The 26,029-nt window shown below is 52.5% G+C and overlaps 1 protein-coding gene across 1 annotated transcript in view; it reads left to right on the top strand.

The window, feature by feature from the left end:
• Positions 1–26,029, top strand: part of MYO18B (myosin XVIIIB) — a 75,158-nt gene that overhangs the window by 14,354 nt on the left and 34,775 nt on the right. Inside the window, 20 exon segments of the mRNA XM_054082683.1 lie at positions 5,057–5,227; positions 6,076–6,166; positions 8,019–8,211; positions 9,618–9,698; positions 10,152–10,299; positions 10,428–10,587; positions 11,768–11,951; positions 12,711–12,903; positions 13,451–13,560; positions 16,384–16,449; positions 18,139–18,267; positions 18,549–18,692; positions 19,760–19,849; positions 21,526–21,645; positions 21,756–21,864; positions 22,456–22,580; positions 23,488–23,642; positions 24,697–24,820; positions 25,509–25,709; positions 25,834–25,944. Of these exon segments, the coding sequence (XP_053938658.1) occupies positions 5,057–5,227; positions 6,076–6,166; positions 8,019–8,211; positions 9,618–9,698; positions 10,152–10,299; positions 10,428–10,587; positions 11,768–11,951; positions 12,711–12,903; positions 13,451–13,560; positions 16,384–16,449; positions 18,139–18,267; positions 18,549–18,692; positions 19,760–19,849; positions 21,526–21,645; positions 21,756–21,864; positions 22,456–22,580; positions 23,488–23,642; positions 24,697–24,820; positions 25,509–25,709; positions 25,834–25,944 (2,705 nt within the window).

The raw sequence follows: 26,029 nt of genomic DNA, 5'->3' as shown, positions 1-26,029 counted from the left end.
CCAGCAGCTGCAGGCTGCAGTGACCAAGGCTGTGTCCTGCACAGCCCCACCACTGCAGCATTGTGCCCTCAGGATGCAGAAGAATGAGCATCTCTGTTTCAAACACAGAAAAGAGAGGCATCTGAGCAATTTGTAAGACAGGCCTGGGTGGGTCCAGAGCTGGAGCAGAAGGAGGGGCTGAGCCTGGGGTGTACAGTGCCCTGCTGTCTCTCCCCAGGGTCTGCAGGGAGATGGGGCTGGCAGGAGAAGCAGGGATGAAACCCCATGAACACCCTTTTAGCTTTGTGAAAGGAAAAGTTTCCAGAAGTGCTGCAAGCCTTTTAGCCAAGTACAATAATGGGGATATCCATCAAAACCTAAGAGGAAGAGCACCTGGCAGGATCTGATTGGCATTAATTATGCAGCATCCTGAGTGTAGATGTCAATCAAGAGTGGACGCTGCTGACTTATTACTTTCCCAGCAGAGATGAGAAAAAAGCTTTAAACCTGCATTATTGCTCCTTTTTACAGCCTCTGAGATGTAGTGACCTTTTCTTAATTGATGTGGAAATGACACTTTGTTCTTATTTCCATCCAAGCTCAATGCTCAGGTTTACCCTAATTTTTTATTGCCGCTTGTTGCTAAAAGGAGGAGGGAAGAGTGTATCCATAATTAGCACTGCACCAGAGTTTCCCTTCCGTCACAAATAAATCTGTCCCTGGGGTGGTCACTGTTGCGGAGGGGAAGATGTGCCGGTGGCTGCAGCGCAGTGGGTGGGATGGAGCTGTGGTGCTGCTGCCACCAGGGCGTGGGTTGCAACTGGGAGAGGGGGTCAGGCAGTTAATGCATAAAGAAACATCACGAAGCCGTATGCTGATCATTCCTCTCCCAGTGACTCCACTTTGCGATGCTCTCAGGTACCTGCTTTGCAGTTTGCCCAGAGATCCGTCTGTGTGTGGGGAGCCTGCTCCAGCTCCTCCTTTCCCTGACATTCTGTAGACTGTAGAGGACACAGCTTTACAAGGAGAGCTCAGTGACTGTTGCTTTGTCCGTGGTGCCTAGAACCGCTTGTGTGTTCCCAGGCACCGGCTGCAACAGCCGTGCTAACTTTGGAGGTGAACAGGGCAGAGCAGGACCCAGCACAGGGAGTCCCTGCCTCTGCTTTATCTTTGCTGTCTCTTTGCAGAGCAGCTGTCCTGGGGCTGCTGCCCCGACAGCGACTTTGGGTGCAGTTAAATCACAGGTTTTGCTGTAGGTCTGTGCTGGTAGTGCGTGGCAGACACCTCGCTCCTGCCGGGAACAGTTCCTCTGCTTTCCAACATCATTCATCAAAATGATTCTTGGAAAGGATTGCATTAGAGCTGGCCTCTCCATCTTGCCAATTTTTCTGTCTCTCACTCTGTTATAGCCTTTTGCTCTTTGGCACGTGGGTTTTCTTACTGTAGAGAGAAGCACAGTTGATTTTGCACGGTTTATTTTCAGTATGGTGGTGGCTCTCTGTGCTTCTTGAGTTGCAGCTCTCAAGAGGGGTAGTTTTGCCTTGATGAAGTTTGATGGCTTCATGGGCAACACCTAAACCAGGGTGGCACAGTCTCTAGGGGATGGATCTTGGTGCAGTGACCATCCAGCCACAAGCCTCTGGAGGATGTCCTTAAGATGTCTTTCCCTCAGGCAAGAGGATTTAGACCGAATTATACCTCTCCCCTGGGACAGGGGGATCCTGGTTTGGAACATAAATTGGGCAAAGATTTGTGATTTCCCACTTGGGTCTCCAAAATGAGATGGTTTGCTGGAAAATGTGCTTTGAGCAACTCATGCGCAGCAAAGGGAGCAGGAGGGAGATTCAGCCCCGTGTGAGCAGGGTGTCGAGGGGTCAGCATGAGAGCTGGTTTTCCTCCATATTCCAACTACGGTCTGGGGTTCAGAGCTGGGACAGCAGGAGCAGAAAATGCTGGGAATAGGTGGAGTCCTGGCTGAATCCTGGCTGCTGCTGAAGGCTTGTTGGGGTGTTGGGGTTGGGGGAAGCTCTGGGGTCTGGTTCCTGCTGACATTGCTTTTCCTTTGTGGAGGTTTTTACGATCCCCACCACTGCCCCCGGTCTGGGCAGGCTGTCTCCCCACGCATCGAGTTATGGCACCATCCGTTCAGCTCTCTGACATCTTTATTACAAACAGTCAGGGAAATGCAGCCAGAATGGCAGATTTCTTTAATCAGGCTATTACACGGCTCTTCTCTTTGTTATATATAGGCTTCGATATGTCATACATCAGGCAATGGGTCAACAGAGAATAGACTCGAGAATTTAGTACAGGGCAAATAAATTAACCATTCGAGCCAGGAGGAGCCTCCTCTCTCTCCCTGTCCCCTCCTGGGGTAATAAAAGGGAACAAATGGGCTTTTTTATTTGTCCCATTAGCAGTGCAAATGTTTTAATGGCAAAATAAGTGGAAGAAAAAGGGCAGGTTGACAAAGTCTTGAATCCTGTGTTCAGTTTTGGCCTTCTCACTAAAAGAAGGACATTGAGGGGCTGCAGTGTCTCCAGAGAAGGAAATAGAGCTGGGGAAGGGGCTGGAGAACAAGGGTTATGAGAGGTGGCTGAGGGACCTTGGGCTGTTTGGCCTAAAGAAAAGGAGGCTGAGGGGAGACCTCATCACTCTTTGCAGCTCCTGGAAAGGAGGTTGTGGTGAGGTGAATGCTGGTCTCTTCTCCCAAGTAACAAGTGAAAGGATGAGAGGAAATGGCCTCAAGTTGCACCAGGGCAGGTTCAGATTAGGCATCAGGAAAAAAAATTCTTCACTAAAAAGGTTCTCAGGCACTGGCAGAGGCTGCCAGGGAGATGGTGGCATTGCCACCCTGGGAGGAGTTTAAAAGGTCGGTAGATGAGGTGCTCAGGGATCTGGTTTAGTAGTGGACAGGTACGGTTGGACTCAATGATCTCAAAGGTCTTTTCCAACCAAATGATGTGTGTGTGATGCTGGAAGTGGCAGCGTGGGATGCTGGAGCTGGCAATGTGGGATGCTGGAGGTGGCAGCATGGGATGCTGGAGCTGGCAGTGTGGGATGCTGGAGGTGGCAGCGTGGGATGCTGGAGCTGGCAATGTGGGATGCTGGAGGTGGCAGCGTGGGATGCTGGAGCTGGCAATGTGGGATGCTGGAGGTGGCAGCGTGGGATGCTGGAGCTGGCAGTGTGGGATGCTGGCTGCAGGAGCCTGGCTGGCAGGGCATGCAGCAGTGTGCGGAGATCTTCTGTCTGACTGGAATCAGCCTCTGTCCAGCCAGCGAATACAAACCCAAGTGAAAACAAAATAAATCAAAGCCCAGATTGTGGAGGCAATTCCTCGGTCTGCTTCAGCACAGCCTTTGATGTTGGAGTCCTTTGGTCAGAATAAATAATAACGGGAATAGATCAAAGAGGGGTGTGGGGGGGTGACTCTTGTTGGATGCTGTCGAGTAGCCTCTTGGATCTCAGCCCTGGGGAAGCAGCTTTTTGCTGCTTTGTGCAACACCTTGGCCAGGAGCAGGGGGGCCCAGTCCCCTATGGGGCTGGCCAGGATCTGCCATCTCCTGCTCTCCATCCCACACCCTCTCTCCTGCCACCAGCTACCAGCTCTGTTATAAGGGCTTACCTTAGCCTTTAGCCTCTGTGCCAGCTCCTCATCAGTCGCCACCTTACAGCACTACCCTGATGTCTTTGGGCAACTTCATTCATCTGCTCCTGTTTCTGCCTGTCCTCAGCATGTACTGGCCAGCTGCCTCCACAGCACCTTCCCGTCCAGGATTTGTAAAAAGATTTATTATGCCAATTGCATCCCTATTGATTTTAATCATTATGGTGGAATCACTGTTGCCGGATGTAAACAATGTGTGCCAGCTTTGTTTGCTGATGGCGTTGGGAGAAGTGCTGCTCTTGGGTTGATAGGGACAGCAAACATTCCTGGTGCTGAGGAAGGCGATCCAGGATTTTGAGGGATTGGTTCATAATCCCATCAAATTCCATAAGCACATCTGCTGCTTTTCTCCACTGAAGCTCTTGACATGCATGATGTTATTGCTGCTGTTCTGGCAGCAGCCGCCTGGGGAGGTTCCAGGTCTACCTGGTTCCTGACTTGCTCTGAATTGCCTCAAAACATCTCCTTGGAACAAGACTCCTCTCTGCTCAGTCTTGTTGGGGAGATGGGATGCTCTGAGCACCAAAGGAGCATTATAGTGGGGAATATAGGTTCAAAAGCATTCATATGAACTATCTTCTGACCAAAAAAAAAGAGGTCCTCTTACACTAAATGATTGCCTGAGGGACAAAGCTGTCAACTTTCTCGAGTCAGCCAGCCTTTAATATGATAAGTGACCTGCAAAGCTGAGAAAATCCTTACAGCTGTTGTTAAGAGGAGCCTGGGCGCAGGGAGGGCAGCCCCACGTATGGCACGCTGCAGGAGGAGGGCCGGCCACCAGACCGGGTCTGGCACTTAGAGAGGGATACAAGAGTTGTTGTTGAAGGAGAAGGGATTGCGGATGGTCTTTAAACAGGAAGAATCTTTTTCATTCAATTGGTGATATTATGCAGGTGGGCAGCGAGGTAGTGCTAAAACTCATCCTAGCAGGCCTGCCTTTAAGGTGGAAATGGTCTTTTGATGCAGGTTAATTTATAGCCAAGTGTCCAAGTGCTGCTGGGGGACAGAACCCCTCTCCATGTCCACCGACACAGCTCCTGCCTGCTTTGCCCAGGCCAGCTCTTGGCCCAAAGGGCATTTCCAGGCTGTGCTATGCAGGGTTATTGCTGTGATCGGGTCAGAAAGGGCAGTGCCTACTTGGAATTGCCTGTTAGGGATGCGAGGGAAGGGCTGATCCAGCAGTTTTGAGGGGATGGAAGGAAACTGGGATGCCCTGGTACAGCAACCTCACCTGCCTCCTCATCCCGTGTTGCAAACGATGGTCCACTTTGGCTTTATTTGCTTTTGATTTTGGGGGGCTGTACACGGCGGTGGGTAGGGATGCTAACCGGAGATATCGAGGCTGTGCTCAGCTCCACTCAGGCTGGCTCTGCCTGAGCCCTTCATGCCCACCATGTCCCCCTCCCCAGTTGGCAGGAAACAGTTCATGAAATTTGAATGTGCGAGCAACGCCGCAGAGGTGCTGGGCTGTGACCTGGAGGAGCTCACCACCGCTGTCTTCAAACATCACCTGAAGCAAATCCTGGTGCAGGTTACAGCTCGAGGCCACCAGCTACCCCCGGAGGAGGAGACTCCAGCAGGTACCAGGGTCCTGCAACCCTTTTTCCTTTATTTATGGGTGACAGGGAAATACCATGCTCTGGAAGCATGCTGCAGGGAGAGGCAATGCACCCTTTTCAGACAGTGCACTTCATTTAAGCTTGTTCATATTAATTATATCATTAACTGTGCTCTGTCCTGGAGCAGCCCTCAGCTGACCCTGCCTGTCCATCCTTAGGGACACATGAAGGTCAGGCAAATTCAGATATTGCCCCTGGCAGATAAGTAGCCTAAACGCTCTCCCTAGAAAAGGAGGGAAACCATCTCAAAGCAGGGGTGGGCATCCTTCCTCTGTTTCCACAAATGAATCTGTGCCTGTGTTGTGCTGTGTGCACCCACGTCCTGCATGGAGACCTGGACAGAGTGGAGAGTTGTGCTCCTGAAGGACAAACTGCTGCGGAAACACTATAAATCCCAAATTAATAGATGGATCTGGTTCACGGAGGCAGATCCAGCATGCAGGGTGTGTGAGATATCTCCTGGCTTCAACATCAGCCTTTCCACACCCAACAAGTCCTTGGCAGGAGAATTACAGCTGGGCCTCTGCAAGGCAAGAACTTGGAGAACTGGTCTCAAACACAGCAATAATTTTATTTCTTAAGCACGCATTAGGCAGGGGGCACTAGAGATGCTCAAGGCAAGCAGGTGGATGTGCACTGCTTGTGGAACCAGAATGATGCTGTGCCTTGCAGGCAGAGGCTGGGAGCTGGGTAGGTTATCCTGCCCAGCCAGAGAAGGAATCCCTGGTACCGGCATGGCACCATGTAGGCTGAACTTGGCTGGAAATAAATGATGTGGCTTTGCCTGCCCTTCTCTCTGCTTGTGCCAGGGCCGAAGATGACGGGTGTGGAATGCGTAGAGGGAATGGCTTCGGGTCTCTATGAAGAGCTCTTTGCTGCGGTTGTCTCCCTGATCAACAGGTAGGTAGCAGACGGTCGCTGCACTGGGGGTGTCTGTGCATGATAGCTCCTTCAGAGAATCACAGAATGGTTTGGGTATGAAGGGACCTCAAAGCCCAGCCAGTTCCACCCCCTGGACACCTCCCACTGGATCAGGGTCTCCAAACCCCATCCAACCTGGCCTTGAACCCCTCCAGGGATGGGGCAGCCACCACTGCTCTGGGCAACCTGGGCCAGGGCCTCTCCACCCTCACAGGAAACATTTCTTCCTGAGAGCTCATCTCAATCTCCCCTCTTACAGCTGGAAACAGTTTCCCCCTCATCCTATCCCTGCCTTCCTTGATCAAGAGTTCCTCCCTTGCTTTTCTGGAGCCCCTTTTATGCACTGGATATTACCTGAAATTATCTACTAGGAAAAAAGCAATGATTTAACAGTGAGCTAAGGATCAGGTCCCCAAACTGTTCCAGTTTCTTGGTTCTGATGCACCACTCAGCTTGTTGAAGTCAGCATCCATATAAAAGCTGGTGCCCAAAATACTCTTTGTTTTTGCTCCGGGTTTACTTTAACCTGCGGCTGTTTAACCTGCAGAGTATTTTTATTGTAATTCCTAGCAACCAAGCTCCAAAAGGGAATTACTGATGATACTCAAAGGGCTGACAGAGGAGCAAAATGTTGCTGATTCTTCTAAATAACAGCATTAGCTTGGGATGCGTCTTGTGTCCCCTCTTCCCTTTAAAGGTAGCTTTGTTTTGCCCAACTTTATTTTCCACATCAGCCCACTCAAGCCCATTAAACCATTGTAACAGTGACTCAGGTGAAGAGGTGAGTCTCAACGCATCAAGAAAATGCCGTTTCCTCAGTGAGTTGATAGTGATGGTGAACTTGAATCTCTTCAACTGTGGCTACAGGAGGGGGCTGCTATCAAAATCTGCAAGCCATTCATAAATAGGCTTCTGTTTCTTCATTCAGCCCTGTGCTTTCATGGAGTTGCTGGCATCTTCGGTGCCACTGGGGAGAATAGCATCTCCTTTCAACTCACTGAAGCAGCAGCGAGCTGCCCTGCTGGTGGGGCTGATGGAGAAGGGGCAGCACCACAGCTGGTAACACAACACAATGCGATGGCTGCTTTAGAAGCGCTCATTAAAAACTCTCTCAGAGGTTTCCCGGGGACAGACTCCCCTGCTGTCCTTATCTGAAATACTGAAACGCCTGCAAGCAACATTAGAGGAAGTAAACAACATGTCTTTCTCCCAAGAAGCCCCTTGATGTCTGCTTCTCAGACCACGCACGTTACAGGCTGTGGTTCCTGGTAGAGATTTCCTCAGGGGCTGAATATTGGCAGCTTTCCCTGTAGAAATGCTGCAGGTAGCAGGTGGCAGGGGACGGTGCGGCCGCTGGGGCTTTGGATGCTCCCGTTGTCCTCAGTGTTGGCCTTAGATATCAGTTTAGCTGCTTTTCAAATTAACTCATCGACTGAACTTAATACATTTGGATGAAGATGTAGTACTTCTAATAATTAGGGTGCCAGAACTATGGCCAAACATGGGAAAGGCAGCATATCAGCTCGCCCCACCGTTAATGTTTGTTAGGCCAGTTTGGAGCAGCCCATTCCGTGCATCTCCATCCAGGCTTGGAGGAGATGCTAAGCTTGAGTTGATCAAGAAATGGATGAAGAAAAAGGGACAAGGAAGGAACCGTGTTAGGAGGTGTGGGTGCTCCCTGACAGGAGGCACTGAGAGAGTGGGAGATGGGAAATGCAGGGCTGGTCACTGCTACGTGGTGCACATTGCGAATAGAAGGCAGTGTCACCTCTGAAGGGAGAGCTGAGGTGCATCTGTGAGTAAAACCTGGTGTGTGTGGCTTTTTCTCCAGGTCTTTCTCCTCCCAGCACCTCTCCATGGCCTCCATCGCAGTGGTGGACACTCCTGGGTTTCACAACCCGCGGCACCAGCGGGCTGAGCGAGCGGCAACTTTTGAAGAGCTCTGCCACAACTACGTGCATGAGCGTCTGCAGGCTCTCTTCTATGAGAAAACCTTTGTTTTGGAAATGGAGAGGTACAGAGAGGTGAGGAGCGAGGGCTGGGAGCAGCATCCCGGGAAGCAGATTCCCAGCACCTGGGGACAGCATTGCCCTTGACCTGATGGGTCCCTGTGCTGTGGTGTGACAGAATAACACATCCAGTAGCTTTAATAAGGGGACTGTTGCAGAAATGAGGTATTTACATGGAGCAGTAGCCTTGAGCTGGGTCTCTTATCCCCCCTCTGTCCCAGTCATGGATCCTCTTGGGTATTTCCAATGTGCCAGAGACGCCAGGCTGTCTGGGCATCTCTTTGGGCCAGCTTGTTCCAGCTCAAGCCTGGAACAAAAGCTGGAGGCTTTGCACCCCTGTGTTGTGCAGTCAAGTTTTCCCTCTGGCACAATAACAGAAAATAAGAAGGAAAATGATAAACTATTGCAGAAATAAGCTGCTTAAAAGTCTACAAGCAGAGGTGAGCTTACTAGGCTTGCAGAAATTACTTTAGTACCTTTAGTCCTTGGAAAATAGATGAAGTCCCATGCATCACTTGCACCAGGTGAGTATAAATGGGCTCTTCAGGAGTGAGGAATGTCACAGTTACTGGCTGAGCTTGAAAAGGCAGCGGGCTCAGCAGGCTCTCCTTGTCTTGGCTTTGTTGTTAGCTCAGGATGGCTGCCCCTGTGCAAGACATTTCCCCATCAGCCACAGGACTGCGCTTGTGAGCCCGAGCCCCAGTGACCCATTTATTGCAGAACTGGGTCATGCATGTGTGTGACGGTGGCACACGCCTTTGGAAGGATGAAACTCAGGCCGCGCTGCTGCTTTCCTTTCCACTTGCACGTTCAGGCTGCAAACTTGAATTCCTGAGCAAGATCTCACCATGTTACCATGGAGAGACATTAAAGCTATGGCTCCTGCTGAACATCCCCGGTCACACGCTAGCAAGAGCAAGCCGTGCTTTTTCCTCCATTCCCGGGGGCATCCCATGCTCCAGGGCACAGCATGTGGGTGTCAGGATGGGATGCTGGAGCCGTGGATGATGGACGAGCCCCTCAGCCAGGGGTTCACAGCCAGAAGATCTCAGCTGAGGGAGGGAAACAGTGCCTGCAAGCTGCAAATTAAATAATGGATTGCTTTCTTGGTGCTTTCTCATGAAATCTTCAGTTATTATCACACCCGTGATTTATGCAGCTTGTCTGACATCTACAGAGCTCTGCAGAAGCCTGGCGGGGGTGGTGGTACCGACAGCCCTGCCTGCGGGGGCAGAGGTGGCTGTGCCTCTGTGTCACAGCAGAGGCGTCTCTGGTGGCTGCTCTGCTAGAGCCGGATCCCCGCAAAGCTGAGTAGGAGGAAGGCCCTCACCATCCTCCTCGTGTTCTGTGCAAACCGATCTCCTCTTGCCTTTCAGATGCCAGACCATGACTGAAGCAAGCTTTTAAATAATGTTTTCCAGGAAAATGTTGAGGTGTCTTTTGATCTTCCAGAGCGCTCACCACTGGCCACGCTGTCCATCATTGACCTGGGTTCCTCACAGGTAACCTGTCCCTATAGCCGTGGTGGGAGTTGGTTGCTCTGGCTGTGCTTGAAGCACCCTTGTGCTCAGGAGAGTGAGGATTTCAGAGGCAGAGTGGGACCCCATGGTCTTTTGCACAGAACACCCTGGGATTCTCATAGCATCAACCAAGGCCTTTTTGGCTTCTTAAAATACAATCATCCTTCTTACTCAAGTCCTGAAACATGGGCAACCCTCGCAGCCTGGCTGCAGAACTGGGATCACTGGCCTTTCCAGGATCAGTTAGTGACTGCAGAGGTCTCAGGAGTAATGTCAAGAGCTGGATGAAGCCAGGAAGGTTTCCTGACCCTGGTCTGGGGCAGGGCACGCAGAGGTGGTGGGGAGAAGGGTGGGAGGAGGCTGGTGTGGCTGTGGCTAGAGCTGGCTGTTCGTAGCCCTCCTTCCCTGTCACCAAAGGCCATCTCCCTTTGGCAGCCACAGACGCTGCCCGGCAGCCCAGGGGCTGATCGCAGGGGGCTGCTCTGGATCCTGGATGAGGAGGTACTGATCCCAGGCTCCGGGGATGGTGCTGCCTTTGACCGTCTGTGCTCCTACTTCACCACGAAGGAACCTGATCAGGAGGGTAAGTGTGGATCAGCTCAACTGCCTATCTTTGGCATCACCATTTAACTTTGAAAGAAGAAACTATGCAGCAAATTAAATATCTTCTCGGGCTTTTCTTCTCCCGGTGATTCTGGGATGTTGGTGCAGGGGATGTCTACATGCGCAGGTGTGAGCAGGCGCTGCACTTTGAAATCTTCCACCAGCTGGGCACAGACCCCGTGCGCTACGACCTCACAGGTTGGGTCAGCAAAGCCAAGCTCAACCTCTCGGCACAGAACGCCATCCAGGTGCTGCAGCGGTCCAAGGTGTAAGTACGAGGGGGTGCTGTGAGGCTGATCTGCCACGGTGCTGGTGGTCATATCCATGTCCATGAGAGTGGTTCGGGATAGCTCCCATCATAAGTTGTGTTGCTTCAACTGGGGCTGGAGATAGCAAACCTGTCCCAGCTCCAAGGGGTGCTTCGTGATGGAGAAAGCAGAGAGTTGAGAGACATCCCAGTGAGGAGGAGAGACCCACAGCCTGGCCAAGATCAGTCTTGGCTCTGGCTGTGAGGGCTCCCTGCCTGTGCCCAATGCACACCCCAGGGAATGGAGCTGATCCAGCTTTGGGTGGACAAGGAGGGGATGGAAAATCCAGCAGATCCCATCTTTGAGGCAGCCTGAGCTACCTGCCAACACTGGTGTTGCACTGCCCAAGTCCATCTCTGCCTGGGGGGATAATTGCAAGGAAGCCAGAAAAATCCCACAGCTTTCAACCCAGCTTTGTGGGAATCTTGAGAGCTCAGTTAAGGTTGGGGGAGCAGATGTCAAACCATTTGACTTACAGCCATCAAGCCCCCAGGCTGACTGACAGCCAGATGTACACGTTGTGATTGCAGTAGACGCTACAGAGTGAGCTGGTGAATAATGCTGCGGCGAACAGCTTTCCATCAAAGCTGTCTGCGTTCTTTGAGTCAGCAGATCCAGGATGCTGATGTTTCAGTGAGGGCTCTCCTGTGGGCGTGGAAGAGAGGGAGCATCACTGAGACCCCATGATGTCCTCAGCTCTGCAGTGCCATGGGGTTGGGCATCTGGCATGGATTTGGGCTGTAAGACATCACCAGCCGAGGACATCTTTTTGTGCAGCAACCGCCTAGGTTTTCCTCACCATTTTGAGGAAGCTTGTACACTGAATTGGAATTGAAATGTAATTGAGCTGCTGCAGGTATCTACGCACATGGGGTGATTTTAACTCTCTGCTCAAACACTCCCAGTTCATTTTGTTTCACACTTCAATTCAGGGAGGTTTTAACAGCAGTGAACAGTTTGGTGCCCAAACCAGAGAGGAACAGGGGGTGTGTGGGGTCATTCTGCTCTGCTCTATGTTTGAGTGCTCTGCAGCAGCACCAATGCTGAATTTGGGGTGCCAGGCACTGCATCCTTGTTGAAGGGGTTGGGAAGCAGAGGTTTCCTGGTGCTGCCACCACCACTCATTCCTCACCTTGACAGAGATACCGTGAAGGAGCTGGTGTTGCCACGCTCGCGGGTGCCGCTGGCCTGCCGTGCCGTGACGGGGCTGGAGGGACGTTCCCAGGCAGTCCTGCACCGCAACGGCTGTGTGAGGAAGACCTTTGCAAGCAGCTTCGCAGCTGTGAAGAAGAGATCAGTGTGTGCTCAGCTCAAACTGCAGGCGGTGAGTGCTGGCATCGAGACCTGTGGCTGTAGGACAGGGTGCTGCCGCTTTTTTTATCCTGAACCCACACTGAGATCCTGCCTTCGACACACTTCTTAGCAGGGAGTCCTGCACCCCTCGACAGACACCTCCTGTGCTGCAGAGCTGGAGGGCAGTGGTGTGGCTCTGCGTCCTACAGGGCTCTTGGCAAAGATGCTGCTCTGGTCACAGATGGCCACAAGCCACCCCAGCATCACTATCGCTCAGGGAAAGTATCCCAGGCAAACAAACCATAAAGCAGATTACACATGCACCTTGCTGTGCTGCTGCTTAATCCTCTTAAGCACTCAGATGTGGAGACTAGCCCTTCATGCCGGGCACGTGCCAAGCTCCTGCTAATCTTCGCTGTAAATAGGTGCCTAAACTCTCCTGGGGAGATGAGGCTCAGGCTCCGTAGACTCCTTGACCATCCCACTTTGCGGTCCTGGCCATCTCTGGCAAATGGCCGCACAGCGAACCCCAACCATGAGAAAGATTTGTAGCCCGTTGAGTGGAAATGTGGGTCATTAGGAGAAAGGGTCCTGCTCAGCATCTGTGATCTGCACCTCAGGCTCCCCTTTGACCAAAGCTGTTGTTCCTAACATGCACCTGGGCTTTGAGGGCTCTGAGGATAACTCCTGTACCTGCTCAGACACCCTGCAGTGGATGAACAGGGAGTGTTTCCCAGAATCACCACATGCTGCCTCTCTTCATCCCCCCTGACCTCTGTTTGCCTGGCAGGATGCGCTCATGAACCTTCTCCGACGGTCCCAGCTGCACTTTGTCCACTGTCTCCTCCCGGGAACAGAGATGGATGGGGTGGACCCTCGGCCCCCTGCACCACCCGACACAGCCCTGTGGCTGAATGTGCCGGCCCTGCGAGCCCAGCTGGAAGGGAACCAGCTCCTGGATGCCCTGCGTCTCCACCGCATTGGTACGCCCAACCCTGCACCACTTCCATGTGCCGTGCCAGTTCCTCCTGCCAATGCTGTCCTGCTGGCGACTCAGCCCTTCCACGCTTTGCTCATCATCTACATCTTGTCATCCCTGCTGCAGAAAGCCTCTAAGTTCTTATTGCTGTTTTTTGCAGGGGTTCCGAGCCCCTCTCCGGCCTGCAGCCTGTTTTGCTGCGGGGTGGCAAAGCCTGAGCATGGTGGCTGCAGCTTGGTGGGGTTCCTCCATGTCCTCCTTGGAGCATCCATGCATCAGGCTAGACCTACACTGACCTCGGTCACCATCCACGACAGGCAGAGAGGGGCCCACGCAGGAGAGCTCAAGCACCTTCTGCATGACACAAAGCTCTGAGATGGTGTCTGAACATCAGTGCATCTCCACTGCTTCCCCACCCTGCCCTTGCTGCAGGGGTTTCGTTATGCTAAGGGCAACCCTCTTGGTCCCCACCACCTGCAATACCTTATGCTGTGTGCAGGACATGCCATCCTTCACAGCAGCCCCCACCAGAAATGTTTATCTGCCCACAGGGTATGCAGATCGCCTGCTCCTTACCCAGTTCCGAAGGCGCTTCCAGGTCCTGGCTCCTGACGTCATGAAGAAGTACACCTCAGCCTACGAGGTGCCGGATGAGAGCAAGGTATGTCCAGGGTTGGCCTGGAGAGCGAGGGTTCAAAGCCTCACACAGGGCTCTGCTGGTGGTGGAGTTCTTCCAGCCCTTCCCAGCATGGTCAGGGCTTCCTTTGCAATGAGGAGCAATTCTTGGAGCTACCTGCAGGCAGCTCCAGCACTGGCATTGCCTGTATCCTGCATGTGACTGGCTGTACTCTCTCCAGACAAGCTGGATCATGGCCAGCACCTCTCTGCCCTGGAACAGGAGATGCTTTCCAGTCTCTGCCTCACTCAGGTGCACGGTGTTGCTGATGTTGTCCTTTTACAGTTGTAGGGTCCTCGCCCACAGATCTGGGGGCTGCTGAGCTCCAGTGTTTGCCGACAGCCGTGGGTGATGTTCCTTTGCTCTGTTGCTGCAGGACTCACCATGGGTTGGAGCACACATCTGCTGAAAAGCTTTGGTAGCAGGGTTGTCAGTGCAGGTCCGAGGTTTAATTAAACACGATGCTGCCCTTGGGAACTAGGGATGAAGGAGAAAAGACAGGTTCAGTAAGGCTCAGGCTGGCACACCGGCGTTTGTAGTGCTGCCAAGGGATGGAAATTGGGTTTGGGAATCTGCAGGGTCAGCCTGGGAGTTAGGGCTCCGGGCCGTAGGAGATTCCTAGCAATGACCAGGAGTGACCTGGCAGTAGGACTGCAGTCTCATGCAGCGCTGTGTTGCAGGGGGTGGATTTGCATCCTGTCTCTCTTCACCCTTCCCGCATGAGCCTGAGCACGGAGTGATGTGGGACCTCCAGCAACCAGTGTGGCTGTTCCTGGCAGGGCAGCCAAGCTCTGTTCTTCATCCTGGTGTTTCTCCCCAAGGACTGTTTGTGCAGAGGCAGTAAACATGCCTGGCGTGGGCTGCATTTGCCAACATTATTGCACCGTGGAGAGGACTTGGAGAAAACAGCCTGGAAATGACTCCTCTTACTGTTACTTTTTAATACTCAAGGGGAAATGGCTTTAAAAATCCTGCTTGCTGAGGGTTATATCTCGATCCTCCAGTGCTCTGGCTGCATGCCTGGTAAGTCTTTGTTTGTGTCTAAGTTTTGAAAGGTAGGACACAAACAGGAGGGCAGGATCTGTGCATTGCTCTGGCCTGGCCTGGCGATGCCCCATCCTTCACACCAGCTCCCCTAAAACCATCTGGCTGAGGACAAGGCAGGCAGCGTTGTCAGGGTCCTAAGAGAGTACGGGGAGGTTCCAAATGAACTGGGCATCACCTACTTTCAGATACCTGCAAAGCAGGAGCCCAGAGTGGTTCCTCACCTCGCCCCACGAAGACTGAAAATGAAAGAACTTCAGGAATAAAGGCAGAGATTTGCCAGTTTTAATTGTTTCATAATAAATTTGTAGCAAAAGGGGAGAACTCCTGCCCCTGGAACAGGCTATAAGTGAGCCAAGAAGCATGGAGAGCTGGGAAGAGCCGAGAAGAGATGAATTAAACGTGGGCACATGCTCTGTTGTGCAAACTGCCAGCCAGCATGTGCAAATTCAGTTAAGACCTTAGGATTTAATAAGGCAAGTTTGACAGTCAGTACAGGTCAATATTGTTATTAAATGCTGTCAGGAGCCAGAGGGTGCCTCGTCAGCAGTGTGTAAGCAGGGGATTTGAAAAATCCCATCTTCCCCGGAGCTTGATGCCATGCGGTTTTGTTAGCTGGAGAATGCTGCGTTAACTCGGGCACCGGAGCACAAGAGACGCTTGTTGGTAGTGAGGGTGATGGTGCAGAAACAACCGACCCTGTGCTTGCGCTGGCCCTGCTGTTGTGGATGCGATGGGATGCAATGGGATGCTGTGGGATGGGATGGTCCTTCACAGCCCCGTGCTCCAGTCCCAGCAGCACTGCAGGAGCTTTACTCCAGCACAATTTCATACACTGTGGCACATACTTCCATGCGTTCACATGCCCCCTCCCTGCCTCGCCCCAGCGCAAGCACAGCGGGTGGCAAGGGCTAGGGGAGCATTTCTACGTCAGCAATGTTCTCCCAGAACTGTGCCGAAGTATTTGGGTTTGTCCTTGGCGGAGCAGATGCGCGAGGCATCTGAAGGATATTGTATAAAGTGAAGTATTAGCCGGGAATTTTTGTTACAGTTTGTGTAGTTTTGGGATTTTCAAATCACCCATCCATCCTGATAATGTTTGCTGCCTTGCAGAAATGCATGGTATTGCTGGTGGTTACATTTCTGTGTTGGTCAAAACTCAGCGTAATTGAGTTCAGGATTTTTTTATGGCTCAGGACTAATCTGCTTGCCTCCCTGTGAGGGCTTGGCTCTGCGCCGGTGGGCTCAACAGGGGTGTTGGTGCCTCTCCCTCTGCTTTCAGCTCCACCGTTGAGCAAGCTGGGCAGGAGAGGAGCACTGGAGGTTGCAGCTGAGCAGTGCAGTTGGACCCTGGCTGGATGGCACTGCGATGAGCTCTTCCCTTTCCCTGAGCACCTTCCTTTAGCAACTACCCATGCACTGGGGTCCTTCCAGATCAGGGATGGCAGCAAAAGGGGGGATACCTTACATACTGCTACAGTTCTCCGCTCCCCATCCTGCTGAAAGCCTCTGGTGCAGAAAGCCCTTCTTGCACCAAAAACTGGGGACAGTGCAGCAGTTTTGGAGGCTGCTCTCAAGCTGAGCAGGTGTGGTTTTGCATGGGGAGAAGGAAGGGAAGGCACAGCTGGATGGAACCCTGATTGGTATATGTAAGCTGGATGCACCCTTACTGTATCTCAAAAGGACTGGGGCTCCCTGTGCCCCATTTCAGCATGCTTGTACCAGAGTGTAAGTGTTTCTCTGTGGTGTGCTCCTTCTCCACAGGCTATAGAGGAGCTCTTCCAGGCACTGGATCTGGAGAAGAAGAGTGTTGCCATAGGACGTAGCCAGGTATGATGGCTCTGGTCTCTGCTTCCCTCTTGCTCTGGGTGGGTAAGGGCCCAGCCAGCCTTGTGCTGGGCACTGCAAGCTGCCCAAATCTTCCCAAACTGGCAAGGAAACCTCTCCTCCACTGCTCTCCGTGGCACCCAGGTGGGCTGAGAAACCAAGCCTCGATGAAAACCTAAGCAGAAGGCTCCTAATTCACATTTGAAATTGTTACCCTGCCTAAACTGTGTGCCTAATTGTTGAAATCTGGCCCCTCATGGCACTGAAGCTCCTAATTACCTTTGATGTCTCGTGGGGCTTGGGCAGCTCATGGTTTTGGTGGGCTGGGGTTAACACTGCGCAGCCAGGCAGCTGCGAGAGCTGTCGCAGCAACAGCATTTGAACTTAAACATGACAATCACAAAGGAAAATGCATTTTGCATGCATGCTTGCCTTCAGCTCTCAGAGCGTATAAAGAACTCGTGAAACAGTTCTGAGGAGCAAAATAACTTTCTTTTATCCTGCACAGAGCAGTTTGCAATTATCTCTACTATGAAACCCTTATACTTAATCAATAGCGCAAGAGCAACTCCAGTCACATCTTGTTATAGAGGAGTTAGTTTTGTCATCGCTTTGAGCATTGATTTTGTCCTAGCTTCTAAAACTCGCTGGCTTGTGAAGTTAATACAGACATTAATGAGACAATCAAATAGGTGGTGGAGCAATCATAGCATTATCTCAAGGAAGTGAGTTTCCTTGGAATTGTCCTTTGATTCAATTTGGCATCTTTAAAACGCAGCTCTTTAAGTATGCCACCGGCTTCACAAGTGTAATTCAGTTTTTATGAAAGCTGTATTATGCAAATGAGGCACAATATTCAGGAGTGATTGGCCCCATGTCCCGAGAGCTTTGCCAGGCAATGACCGAGAGATGTCTTACCCTGAGAGATCGATACTGGCCTGAATTCGATGGCATCAGCAAATCTGTATCGTTTATGAGGCATTCTGATGAGTTCAGTTAAAGAAAACGATGCGGTTAATTTTGTTTTTCCTATTGTAAACTGGCATCTTTGTTGTTATCTGAGGGGGAAGGGGGGTATACTGTCAGAAATGCTGTTTCTGGCAGAGGCAGCCCTGCTGTCCATGCAGGAGGTGGGAAATGAGCAGTGGTCCAAGGGGTGAGCTTTGAGGACTTGCAGCTTCTTCTGACGGTTGGTGCCTATGGAGGAGTCAGGGATCGGGAACAAATGCCAGCGTGTGCACAGTGTGACCCCAAAGGGCGCCCAGCAGCCCATCACTGGGGAGTCAGGGGGACCTGGGCAGTCCCGTACACTCCATTCCAGCGATGGAGGGGTGAAAGGAAGGTGCTCTCCTGGACGCGCAGCCACCCTGCTGCTGGGCTTAATGATGGGATGGAGCTTGGACACAGCTCCCTCTTGCTGTCCCATGAGTACCCTCAGGGAGGTCAGTTTTGGGGCCACCTCAGGTGCCTGCATGGCATGGGGCAAACAGGTGCATCGTGGATTTGGCCAGTTAGGGCTGGAGTCCTCTTCCAGCCTGGTGTTTCAGGTCCTGGGGGAGGCTGGAGTCCTCTTCCAGCCTTTTCCTCCCTTGGGGGAGACTGCTGAGTATTAGCCAGAAAAGAGTCCTGCTGTCTGTGAACAGGTTTCAGACCCCATCCTGAGGATTTGTAACCTTTGTTGCTTGCTACCAGGTTTTCTTGAAGCCAGGGGTCATCTCCAGACTGGAGAAGCAGCGTGACAAGCTGGTAGCCCAGAAGATGATCCTTCTCCAGGCTGCCTGCAAGGGCTTCCTCAGCCGTCAGAAGTTCAAGAGGTTGAAGGTATCCATCCTGTGGGTCACGGATAGCCTAGTGCCCACCAAAGCATGGGTTCAGGCTGCTGCAGGGGCTCAGTGTTGCTGTGATATGACCCAGAGATTCCAAATCGCTGCTCCTTTGGAGCGACCTGCTCTGTAGTCAGCCATAAGGTGATGCACTGACATCCCCTGCAATGCAGATCTCCTCCACCTCATCTCTCTCCAGCCTGGTGCCCCAGCCTGGTCCTTCATGGCTGGCTTATTGGTGTCTAGGTGAGAGTGACTGCCAGTCTTGTCTCCCTACAGATCCAGCGCCTTGCTGTCCGCTGCATCCAGAAGAACCTGGTGGTCTTCCAGATGGTCCGGCACTGGCCGTGGTGGCAGCTGCTGAGTCGCGTGCGGCCCTTGCTCAGTGTTAACCTCGTAGAAGAGCAGCTCCGTGCAAAAGAAGTACACACCAAGTGATGGGATGGGGTTGGATGGGATGAAATGGGACGGGAAGGGATACTTTAGGGGCTCTGGCTAGTGGGGCCATCAAACTGGATGTCATTTCTGCCAGGACTGAATTGCTTTACTGACCATACAGAAGTCAACACCTATTCTTAGCACTGCAATTTTTCTCCAAAGTACTCCATTCTGCAGAGCTGTGGAGGGACAAATAACTCTCCTTCCTTCGAGAGGCATCAGCAAATGCACCATGTCCCTGCAGCTGAAGCCCCATCCCAGGACTAAACACATCCTTGACACAGAGGACTCCGCTCTGTACTGTCACTAGAGCTACTCTGCCTTCCACCTGAGCTGCTGCTGGTGATGCAGATGTTAATGGGCATTTGCTGACCCGGGAAAAACACCTTTCTCCCCTCTGCACTGTCTGAGGACTGCACTAAATTCTTAGTCCGTCTTCCTTGACATCCCGCTCCTCCTCTTACCTTAGTAAGGTTTCAACAAGAGGTTTTCAGGCTGGTTCAGATGAAATAAAAGCTGCCCAAGCCTCTGTTTCTTTCTCCAAACCCACTTGGGATCCATCAGGCCCCATCAACCGTTAACCTCTGTTTTTATCACAACTCTGCACGTTCTGCTTCTGCTCAGTGTTGAACATCAAAGCAGGACAAGGCTGCACAGAGCAGCTCTTTCTGCCGTTACAGCCAGGCTGCCTGAAAAAGAATCACAGAAAACAATGTGCCTTTGCAGCCGCTCTGTGATAACCTGCCAGGGCCCCAGGAATGCTCCATGAGCAAAATTCAGATGTTTGGCTCCTCATCCCAGGCTTTTGAGGTTTAAAATATGCTCTGTACGCACACCAAAGCTGACGTTCCCTCCGATGAAATTCATGTCAGGAGCTGTAGTCCTGGCAATTTGCAGTGAGCAGCCTTCAAAGTTGCTTGGTAAATTCTATTAATAAGGTAGATATGTCTCTCCGACTTATTTTTAACGGAAAACAAGATTTTTTTTTTTTTTTATAAATAAATTGAGAATGCTGGAGCTCTCCATGTGTGTTTTTTTGCAATCTTCCCTAGGAGGAGCTGGCAGCGCTGAGAAGAAAGCTGGAAAAATCCGAGCAGGCATGCAGCGAGCTCAGGCAGACGGCAGAAAACATGGAAAGCAAGGTAGCACCTAAAAAAAAAAAAGCCCCTGCCCCATCCCTGCTTGGTTGAGTTGGAAATTAAGTCATCTTGGGTTAAATATGAGCACTAATTATACCGCAGCAGGAGGAGCCGGGATCAACAGAGGGTTGGACAGGGGGGAATGCTGAACTAGTGGCAGAGTAACCACAGCCAGAGGTGTTCTCTGTGCACCGCGGTGCCTGGATGCAGTGCCCAAGGCCAGCATCACTGTAGGGTCCCTGCTGGGTGGGAACCTGCCTGCCTGAGAGACGAATCCTCCCGAGGTCTGCACTCAGAGAACAGTCCAGATGCGCTGGGAATAGGCCATTCCTGGGGGTGTCCCCAGGGAAAGCCTCATGTCCCCCTTCAGCAAGGACAGTCATCATCTCCTGCTGCCACCGGTGTGGCGCACAAGGCTGGAAAACAGCATGAATGTCATCTGTTGTGCTGACAAAAGGGGTATAATTAGGATGGGAAATTACATACAGATGTATCACGTTCTCATTACACTCCCAGGCTTGCAGATCTCTGCAGACAACAGAAATGACTTTGTTAAATGCTAATACTGAAGAGGAGGCAAGCAGGAGAAGTGTCCTGCCCATCCTCCGGCTCTGAGCATTGCCCCACCATGCATGGTGCTCTGGAGGTGGCAGCTGCTCGGCAGGCAGTGTGGAGGCACTTTGGAGACCATGTGCATCCCCAGCTGGCTGCGGGTCTTGTGCGCAATCCCCCTCTCTGATACACAGACTCCTGCGCGATGGCAGCTGTTTTTTTTTTAAGCAAGGGAGGAGAAGGAGCTCCCAAGTTTGCTATAAATACACTGGGTTTACCCAGCTCGCTGTGCTGCACCGTTTGCCACTCGCGAGGGGTGGCTGAGCTGTGGTTGGGTGTAACCCTGCAGCTCTCGTTAATGGTACCAACAGCCTTGAGGGCCAGGGAGCCACTGGGAAGCATCTAAAGATGATTTTTCTTAAGCTCTCTGTTGAAAATGAAATCACACTCCGGAGACTGGACTGCTGTGTGAGGCTAATGCTTCAGGAAAGACCTAGAAAAATGCTGGCTCCCCAGGGGGAGGAAACATGTTGAGTTTTACTGCCCGAGTTAAACTTCTTGGAGCCCCTGAAGAGCTTGTGTAGTAAGCTTGTAAAATGTGAAGTGCCTTCAAATGCTGTCAGAGAGGGGTAAAGGAGCATTGGAAGCCTGCGTGGCCCTGCTGCTTCTGCAGCCCCTCTCTTGTCTGGCTGAGCAGGATGGACCTTCTTCACCTCTGCCTTGGGGGAAGTGGAATTAATTCTCCAGATTAATAATTTCCCCCTTCGTTCATCTGCTGCTTATTTTAAATGGAACTTGATGCTAATCAGCTAGAATTATGCAGAATAAAATGCAGGCAGTGCAAGGCGTTGCTGGTGCTGGCTGTGTGGTCATCATGGGCAGCTCCCTTGCCACAGGGGTGCAGCCACAGGCTCAGCAGCGCTTGCTCTATGCTGGGCACTGCCCATGGGAACCTGCATTCACACTGGTGACATTGGTCAGTGATGGTGTGCACTCATCACATCCCCTAAGCACAGGCAGCTGCCAAATGAGAGCAGTCAGGATACTTGGGTTGATGCGGGCTGGTTGGGGAACCCCAGGCTGGCATGTACGGTGATGCCCAGCCTGACTCTGTGTTGCTCCCCCAGATCATCGACTTGACGACAGAGCTGTCAGATGAGCGGTACAAGGGTGATGTCACCTGCCAGTTCCTGGATGGGGAGCGGGCAGAGAGGCTACGGTGTGCCCGTGAGCTGCAGGAGCTGCAGGTAGGAGAGCCCCGAGCCATCGGCTCATACTAGTGGTGATGCTGCACCTTTGATGCAACCTTGCTGAACCCTGGAGCCAGGTAGAGCTGCTCCCTCCCTTCCTTCTGCAGAGCAAACACGACCAGGTGCAGAAGAAACTGGACTCAGTGGAAAAGCAGCTGGAAGAGGCCCAGCAGCTGGTTCAGTTGCGTGAGATGAAGATAAGTGGCTCTGGAGGAGGTAGGGGCATCCCTTTAGGAGCAATGCATGCTTTAGACATCCAGCACAGCCACCCCAGTGGGGCAGCAAAGCCTCTTGCAGTGGGCGGAGGCTTGGCCCCACAGCCAGCTCTGCTCCTCCACCCTGTGGCCACCCCAGTGTGATTTTGGCACCCCACCATCCTGCATTGCTCATCTGGCAGGATCTGGCAGCGATGGGTTGGTCGCACACAGCTCCGGCTCTTGCACGAATGTAGGCAGGGATTCTGCCTAAGGGCGCTGCTGGCACTTGCTGACACTGCCCAGCACCCTTGGTGGCTCAAAATGTGCTTGAAGCATGGTTTGGAGGCTGCTGAGATACAGGTGGTGTGGGATGGGATGGGATGGGATAGAATGGAATGAGCATGTGTACTTTGCCTAAGACAGGGATATGTGTGCTATGTGAGCCAGGGCAGCCTTGGATGCACAAGGCAGAGCTGTGCCCTAAGAGCTCAGTGCTGGCATTTGTGCCCTATGGGAGCCACGGTGTTGTAGTCCTTTCGTCCACCCAACCCTAGCACGGCTGGTCAGGCCTGAGCACCCACGCAGCGTCTTTGGGTCTCTCCATTTGCAGAGGATGAGTGGCAAGTGCGGTTTGACTGCGCGCAGATGGAGATCACCTTCCTGCAGAAGCGGCTGGCACAGCTGGAGGAGCGGCTGGCGTCCGAGCTGGGCACCAGGACGGGGCTCGAGCAAAAGGCAAGCACTGCTGGTCCTGGGTGCATGGAGGGGTCACACCAAGGAGTTGAGCTACTGCTGGAGTTGTCTTCTCCTCGCTCCCGGGGCAGGCAAAGCTTCATAAGGCTCAGGCTTAGAAATGCAGTTGTTTGCTGCCGATACTCTTGCTGAGCAGGGGAAAACAGCTGTTTTCTGCTAGTTTGAGCTACATTTAAAGCTTAAAATGTTGCCTTTGCACCGGAACATCAGCGGTGGGTCTTGATGTTGGTCTGGCTTTTGGATACTGGACTTGTGCTCCCACCATCTGTAGCGCAAAGAGTTGCTGATGTAAAGAGCTGGCAGCTCCCGAGCTTTCCCATGAGGAGGGAAAAAGCCAGTGTCCTTCCCTGAGCAGTGTCTGGGAGTCAGGTCAGTTCCCATAAGGATACAATAAAGAAATGAATTTTGTTCATGGAACATTAAAAAGTAATAAGAAAAGCAACCCTCTCTTAAGAGCTTGGGTAACGCAAACCAGCCCATTTGCTTTCAGATAGTTAGTTTGAAATTACAGGCTCCATTAATGCGAGATTTTGCTTATTTAAAGTCATTGCTTGATGACTCCATTCTCTGGCTGGTGAAAGCTCTGAACGTCTCTGCCCTAAACACGATGCAAATCCTTGAGGGGATCCCGCTCCTTCGATCCAGGCATTGCTTTCTTACGGAGAAATGGGATCAAGCATCTGCCCCTGGGGCAGCTTTTCTGACTCAGCAGGAGGGCACAGGAGCATGCCTGGAGTCTTGAGGATCAGGGCATCTAAATTTATCCTTGTCTGGCAAAAGGTGAACCAGCCCTTGGTGCCAGAGCAGGGCTGAGCCCTGGGTGGGAAGTAGCTGTGGGCTGTGTGGGCTGTGGGGTCCCTCTGCCACTCACCTCCTCCTCTGCCCACAGCTCAGCGAGGTGCAGGCAGCATGCGAGACAGCCAAGAAGGTATCCCAGCAGCTGCGGCGGCAGTGCAGGCGGCTGGCCTGTGAGCTGGAGGATGCGCGGGTGCTTGCTGAGAGCCAGCAGAGCCGCAGCCATGAACTGGAGAAGAGGCAGAAGAAGTAAGGCTGATGGAAGAGCCTGAGAGAGCTGGGGCTGTTCAGCGGGAGGGCAGGGGACAGGGATGCGCATCGCTTTGCTGCAGCGCAAAGCTCAGGTGCAGCGAGGTCGCTGCCTGGCTTTGAGTGGGGAATTCCTGGAAGGGTTGCTATTTTCATCCACTTCAACTGCTGGAGGTTACTCCAAGCCAGGAGGTTATTTTTACATCCCATTGCTGTGTGACTGAAACACGCTTCCATAAGAGAAATCACTCCCAATGCAGCACTCGGTGGCATCATGGTTGTGCCCACGCTGGGAACACTGCTAGCAAACCAGGCACCCAGTGCGGTGAAGAGGAGCCCTGTGCCTAAGAAATGAACCCAGTGTTTTATGGATGCTCTCTCTTGGTACCCACAAAGGAAATAGGTTTTCTGCCCAAAAATAGCATGCCAAGACCAACTAGGCACAAAAAACATGGAAATCACCCATTGCTTATAGTTTCTTTTAATTTACCCCTTATCACTGGTATTCCCTGCGTGCCTGTGCTGAGTCACTGACTGAGGGCTGTGCTTGCTCTGACCCAGAGATGCTGAGAAGCTCTGAGGATTATTGCTCTGAAGCAGCAACACTTCTTGAGCAGAAACAAAACCCTTGGTGTGGTGAAGTCCTGGCTGGCCCTAGGGACAGAGCTGCCCACGGTGATGGGAAGCATGGGGCTGCCGCCCTGTATTTTGGGATAGTTTGGGTCTGGAGCAGCCAACTGCAGCAGGTTTTTGCGCTTTCATCCTGGTCACTGCCCGTGTGCACATCACTGCTCCCCCACACCATCTGCTTCCCGTGGCTGGCACTTGTGTGGAGTAATTAGAGATTCACCAAATGATAGCAACACTTTGCAGACAACAGACCGGGGAGATTTTGTCCTCTTTAAAGCACTCACGCAGTCCAGTGGCAGGAGAAGCTGCTTGCTGCCAGCTGAGGCTGCCTCCCTGCCTGTGCGGAGCAGCTCCCCTGGCCAGGAGGCAGCCGTGCCACCGCGCAGCCCCGCTCAGTAGAGGTGCCATGTGTTTCTTCCTTCAGATTTGACCTGCAGTTGGCCCAGGCCCTGGGGGAGTCTGCCTTTGAGAAGAGCCTCCGGGAAAAAGTGGCACAGGAGAACACCAGCATCCGGTGGGAGATGGGCAAACTTCAGCAGAGCTTGGAGGTAAGAGGAAAACATCCAACTCCGTTGCATTATATCCAGATTTGAGAGCAGCTCTTGGGAAGCCATTATCTTTGCAGTTATAGCAGAAGCAATCAGGCACAAACCCAGCAACTTGATTCCAGTTTCTCTTAGTGCAGTTCTAGGGTGTGTCTGATGAATTTAAATGATACTGTCCTCTGCCAGAAGAAAGGTGATCACTTTTTACAAGCGATGCCCACCCCATGGTTTACTTAATTGGGCCCATCTTCACTCTGATTGAAGACACTTGTGCTTTTCTTCTTGTCTACTCACAATCTCATCTGCAAGAAGCCACAGGTCTGTGCCCCGGCGCGACGATGCCGCACTGGGTACCCACCGTAATCCCCACAATGGCAAGGGCATGGCAGGCTGGGGTGCAGGGAAAGCTGTGAGGCAGCTGCCGACCACCTCAGGCAGTTTGGGATGCAGGGAACCCACGTGGGGGACAGCCCATGGGGAGAAGGCAGTGAGGTCAGGAGTGAGTATCCCAAACCAAGAGGGAAAGGGTTCCTCAGGGGTCATGGTGGGGATGGGGCTCTTGGTGCAGGTAAGGGGGCATTTCTGGTGATGCTGTTGGAAAGAGTCTGGGTTTTAAGAGCAAAGTGCATGTGCAAGGCTTCTCCCTGTGTTTGAGGCTCAGCTGACTCGTTGCTTTGCCCCCGCTGAGCAGCAGAAGGAGGCGGAGGTGGCCAGTCTGGCACAGCGGGTGACGATGCTGACCAGCCGGGTGCAGGAGCTCAGCACCCCCAGTGCCCTGGATGCCCGCACTGCGCCTGCGCTCAAGAAGCAGCTTTGGGACCTGGAGGCCAGTGCTGCTGAGCAGCGGAAAGAGCTGGAGCGGCAAACATCCGCTGTCGATCACCTGGAGCAGGTAATGCAGCCCCTACCTGGGGTACCCTGGGGATGTTCACCCCTACATGGGCACGACAAGCCTGCACCAACACCATCCTCCTCCTCCCAGTGTGATGTGCAACCGCTGTGCTTTCATCTTTTAGCTCCATCAGAGGCTAGAGCTGGAGATAGAGCGGATGAAGCAGATTCACCAGAAAGAGCTGGAGGACAAGGATGAGGAGCTTGAGGACGTGAGGCAGTCTTGCCAGAAGAGGGTAGGTTGGTGTTGGGGAGTGGGGGCATAATGCTGGGTGCTCCCCCTGAGCTCCCCTTGTCCACAATGCAGAGAGGAGCAATTCC

Source organism: Cuculus canorus, chromosome 17, assembly GCF_017976375.1.
Source record: "Cuculus canorus isolate bCucCan1 chromosome 17, bCucCan1.pri, whole genome shotgun sequence".
Lineage (NCBI taxonomy): Eukaryota > Metazoa > Chordata > Aves > Cuculiformes > Cuculidae > Cuculus > Cuculus canorus.
The sequence above is the reverse complement of the archived record's forward strand: the minus strand, read 5'-3'. Positions and strand labels throughout refer to the sequence as shown.